The following is a 3,953-nucleotide window of genomic DNA, read 5'->3' as shown; positions in this document are numbered from 1 at the left end:
GATTAAAAATTACATTGAAAGACTAAACATATGAAATAAGTAAAACTTGGCAAGGGAAGGGAAAGAAGGAATGACATATGAGGTAATATTTTGTTTGAATTTCTAATAGTAACACATGAAGTGAATTAAAGGGTGAAATACCTGAAAATTAAAAGAACTTAGAATTTTCTAATTAATTACCACACATTTATTAGATTGTTCAGAAAGGTAATTAGTACTGCAACCGCAGTGACTCTTGAGTATCACTGCAGAGCTATGAATTCTAACTCTTTAAACTGATTAACTAATAATTAAATGCATTCCCAAAACAGGAGTTATAAGCTTTTGGTAATTTATTTTTTCCTCTTTTGCTAAATCATCTTTTCTAGGTCTGACTCAATCTGGAAGAAATTGATACTCGCCTTTTTTCTAATGGCATTAAATAAATGTTTCCAGTTTAAATAAAAACTAAGAAAAAAACATCCAGAATCTAAAGGCACTAAGAACTCTTACTGCTCATCCTTGTCAGGGATGTGAATTAAATTAGAAGGACTGAGCCATATAAAACCAATATTAACAAATGAAAAAAGCTAAAAACATTGACTTATCAATCTGCATATAATTGCAATCATTTACATAAAAGTAACCAACATAAACATAGACTAAGAAAAAGAATCAAATGCTCACTGTATATACTTGATCCTTCCCAGAACAAGAAAAGATTTTGCCTTTCTACCCAGTAACATGAAATCTGTTTTCAACAAGATAGGTAAAAGTTAAAAAAAAAACCCAAACAACGAAACAAAAACAACCAACCAAACAAAAACTGACTATGAAAACCCTGGAGTTTATCATAACACAATTATATGTCTTGCAGAGTCTACAATTCTGATTTTTTTCCCCTTCTTTATTTTTCTTGTCCATTTTTGCAGACCATCAAGTCTGGTAACATAGATGGCTTTGTAATAAGGAAACATTAACGAATTAAAGATTCTTGGTGCTGCTGAGTGCAACTGCAGGATAATATTCCAGTCTTTTCAACTCTAATCACGGAAAACACAAATACATCAACTAAGTGATAGTATACAGCCTTTTTTTGAGACTTTACTTCCTTCAGAAACCAGCATATAAACTATCATGACTGCAGTGTAATAACAATTCCTTTTGGAGAAGTATGCATTAACACAGGAGAAACGTACTACAATTCTCCTTATACTCTTCAAATACCCACTGAGTGTTAAAATTCCAACAATGAATTGTTTATGGATTTCTCTTTAAGAAACCTGTCCATGAAATAGCTTTCCTTTGGCAGCATTCTATCTTAATAGTCAGAATTTCTATTCCTAGCATAAAAGAAACGCCTATTTGTCAGTCTTCTGAGAAGCAATTTTGGAGAAAGTTTATATTTTACATATGGAAACAGCTGGACACGGAAGATACAAGATTGTGCCTACCTTTTCACAAACAGGGCTGTTATCATTAGCATCAAGGACTTTAACCTCCACCACAGCTTTAGTTGCAAAGGTCCCATCAGTAGCTGTAATATTTAGAAGGTAATTATCCTTTTCTTCCCTGTCCAGAGGCTTTTTGACATAGACTTTCCATTCATTCTGTATATTTTCAGTATCAAACTGTCCCAAGGGATCACCTCCTGAAATACAAAAAGAAACACTGAATTAAAGACAAGAGACAGACTTCTACTATTGCTTTACCAACATTAAGTTATAGCTAAAGAGAAAAAATATAGAAGCAAATAAGCAGCCACTCTCTGCGGCTTTATAGGGAAATGGCTTCATTTTCCAGGTAGAAATAGTCAGCAGATGCTCATACAACAGATTTAACTGCAGTCCACAGAACCTATAGAAATTAATGTAGCATTATAGACAGCATCAAGACATATACTACAAAATGAAAACAATAAAATATTCCACTGGAAATTAACAGTCTATTATTTTGTGACATTTCTTTCACTCATTCTTTAACTACTTCACTAATTTCAGTGTAAATACATATTTTTAAAATAAAATATATATATAGGAAACAGAAAGCATTTTAAGCTAGGCAAACGTGAAACAGAAAGCTAAAAGACCTATTTTCTAAACCAAATTCCCCCTCCTACCCCCGAAGTTTTAAATATTCACATTAGGACACATACATTCTTTCTTTGCAGAACTGTGGTTTCTAATACTTTTCAATAACATGGAAGATTAAGTTATATCTCACATCATTCTAGGACGACTTAAATGATTATTCTGACTCAAAAAGATTTACCTGTAATGTAGTAAGTGACTTCTCTATTGGCTTCTTCTGTATCAGCATCAGTTGTACTCAGAATGGCAATTACCCCACCAGGAGGGTCATCTTCACTCACTGTTCCTTTATATATCTCTGCAGTGAAGCGTGGAGGATTGTCATTCACATCCGTAACAGCAACTTCAACCACAGCCATAGAAGACAGTTGAATTTTTTCACCCCGATCAGATGCAACCACTGTGATTTTGTATTTGTCTCGTTTCTCATGATCGAGTTCTCTGAGAGTGGTAATCCAGCCGGTTTCCATGTTTATGGCAAAAGACTCTATAATGTCTAGTTCCTGAGAAGGATCCAAGCTGTAAGTAACCTGCCCATTGAGTCCTGAATCCAAGTCAGTTCCTTTAACCTGGATGACTCTTGTTCCAGCTGGCATGTTTTCTACGATGAATGCTTCATATGGATTGGACTCCAAAACCGGTGTGTTATCATTTGCGTCTTTTACCTGAATGCTTACATCTACTGAGGAAACAACATTATAATCTTTATTTGTGTACTGTGCTCGAACTGAGAACTGGTACCATTTAGTTGTTTCATGATCCAGGTTCTTCTCAAGTTTCAATTCTCCAGTCTGTCGATCAATCACAAAAAAATCATCTCTATTGCTTTCTGGAGTGTTCCCTTTAATCAAACTATACACTAAAGTCTGATTATGCTCTGCTTTGATAACATCTATCTCAGTCCCAATTGGAATGTCCTCAGAAACAGTATAAGAATAAAACGGCTCTGAAAATTTTGGAAGAGGCACTTCTGGTGGGAGTATTCTAGCATAGATGGGAACAATTGACTCTTTTTTGGGGGATCCACCATCGACTGCTCTAACAAAGAAGGTCAGAAACTCATTTTCTAAACCTATTAAGCTTTCTTTCGTAGTAATTATACCAGACAATGAATCAATTTCTAAATTCTCTTTAACATTTTCAGACTCCGCTTCAATAGCGTATGTAATGTCTGCATTTGTGCCCTCATCAGCATCAGATGCCCAGACTTTAATGACAGAAGTACCCCGTGGAACATCAGATCCAATATTTACTTCATACTCTGTTGCTCGGAATTGGGGAGCATTGTCATTGTCATCTGTAAGTATTACATTAACAGTACAGAAAGCAACTTTTCCTCCTGAATCTTTGGCCATGAAACTGATGGCAATTACTTTTTCTGCTTGTGTTTCACGGTCAAGCTTTTCAGAGGTGAATATCTGCCCTCTCTCATTTGTATAAAATCTGTCTTTGGCAAAGTCATTCACAATGAGGTAAGTGATGTGGCCGTAAGCACCGGAATCTTCATCTGTTGCTTTGACTTCGGTCACTAAAGTATGCAATGGAGCATTTTCAGCTAGTTCAACCTCATATTCATTCTGGCTGAAAACAGGACTATGCATATTGGCACTGGTTACAGTAATATGGACTTGGGCTGAGCTTCTGAAAACCCCATCACAAACAGACACGTTAAGATTGTAATGCGACTTCAACGTCTGCCTGCGTAGGTTTGAGATGGTGATAATACCAGTTTTACCGTTAATTACAAAATTCTTTTGGTCATTGCCTGTCAGAATGGAGTACTCCAGCTTGTCAACATCCGAACTATCTGCATCTGAGGCTTGCACACATGTGACGAAATGCCCGCGGGGAGCCAGTTCACTAATTTTAGCTTCATAAAGCAAT

At 35.8% G+C, this 3,953-nt stretch overlaps 1 protein-coding gene across 1 annotated transcript; it reads right to left on the bottom strand.

Annotated features, from left to right (window-relative positions):
- Positions 1 to 886: 886 nt before the first annotated feature.
- Positions 887 to 3,670, bottom strand: LOC104542439 (protocadherin Fat 1-like). Its single transcript, XM_010186749.1, has 3 exons — positions 2,251 to 3,670; positions 1,434 to 1,630; positions 887 to 937 (listed from the first exon to the last, which is right to left on the bottom strand). The coding sequence occupies exons 1-3, from the start codon at positions 3,668 to 3,670 to the stop codon at positions 887 to 889; spliced, it is 1,668 nt and encodes a 555-aa protein (XP_010185051.1).
- Between the last annotated feature and the right edge of the window lie 283 nt (positions 3,671 to 3,953).

This window comes from Mesitornis unicolor, unplaced genomic scaffold (genome assembly GCF_000695765.1).
Source record: "Mesitornis unicolor isolate BGI_N332 unplaced genomic scaffold, ASM69576v1 scaffold2936, whole genome shotgun sequence".
Lineage (NCBI taxonomy): Eukaryota > Metazoa > Chordata > Aves > Mesitornithiformes > Mesitornithidae > Mesitornis > Mesitornis unicolor.
The sequence above is the reverse complement of the archived record's forward strand: the minus strand, read 5'-3'. Positions and strand labels throughout refer to the sequence as shown.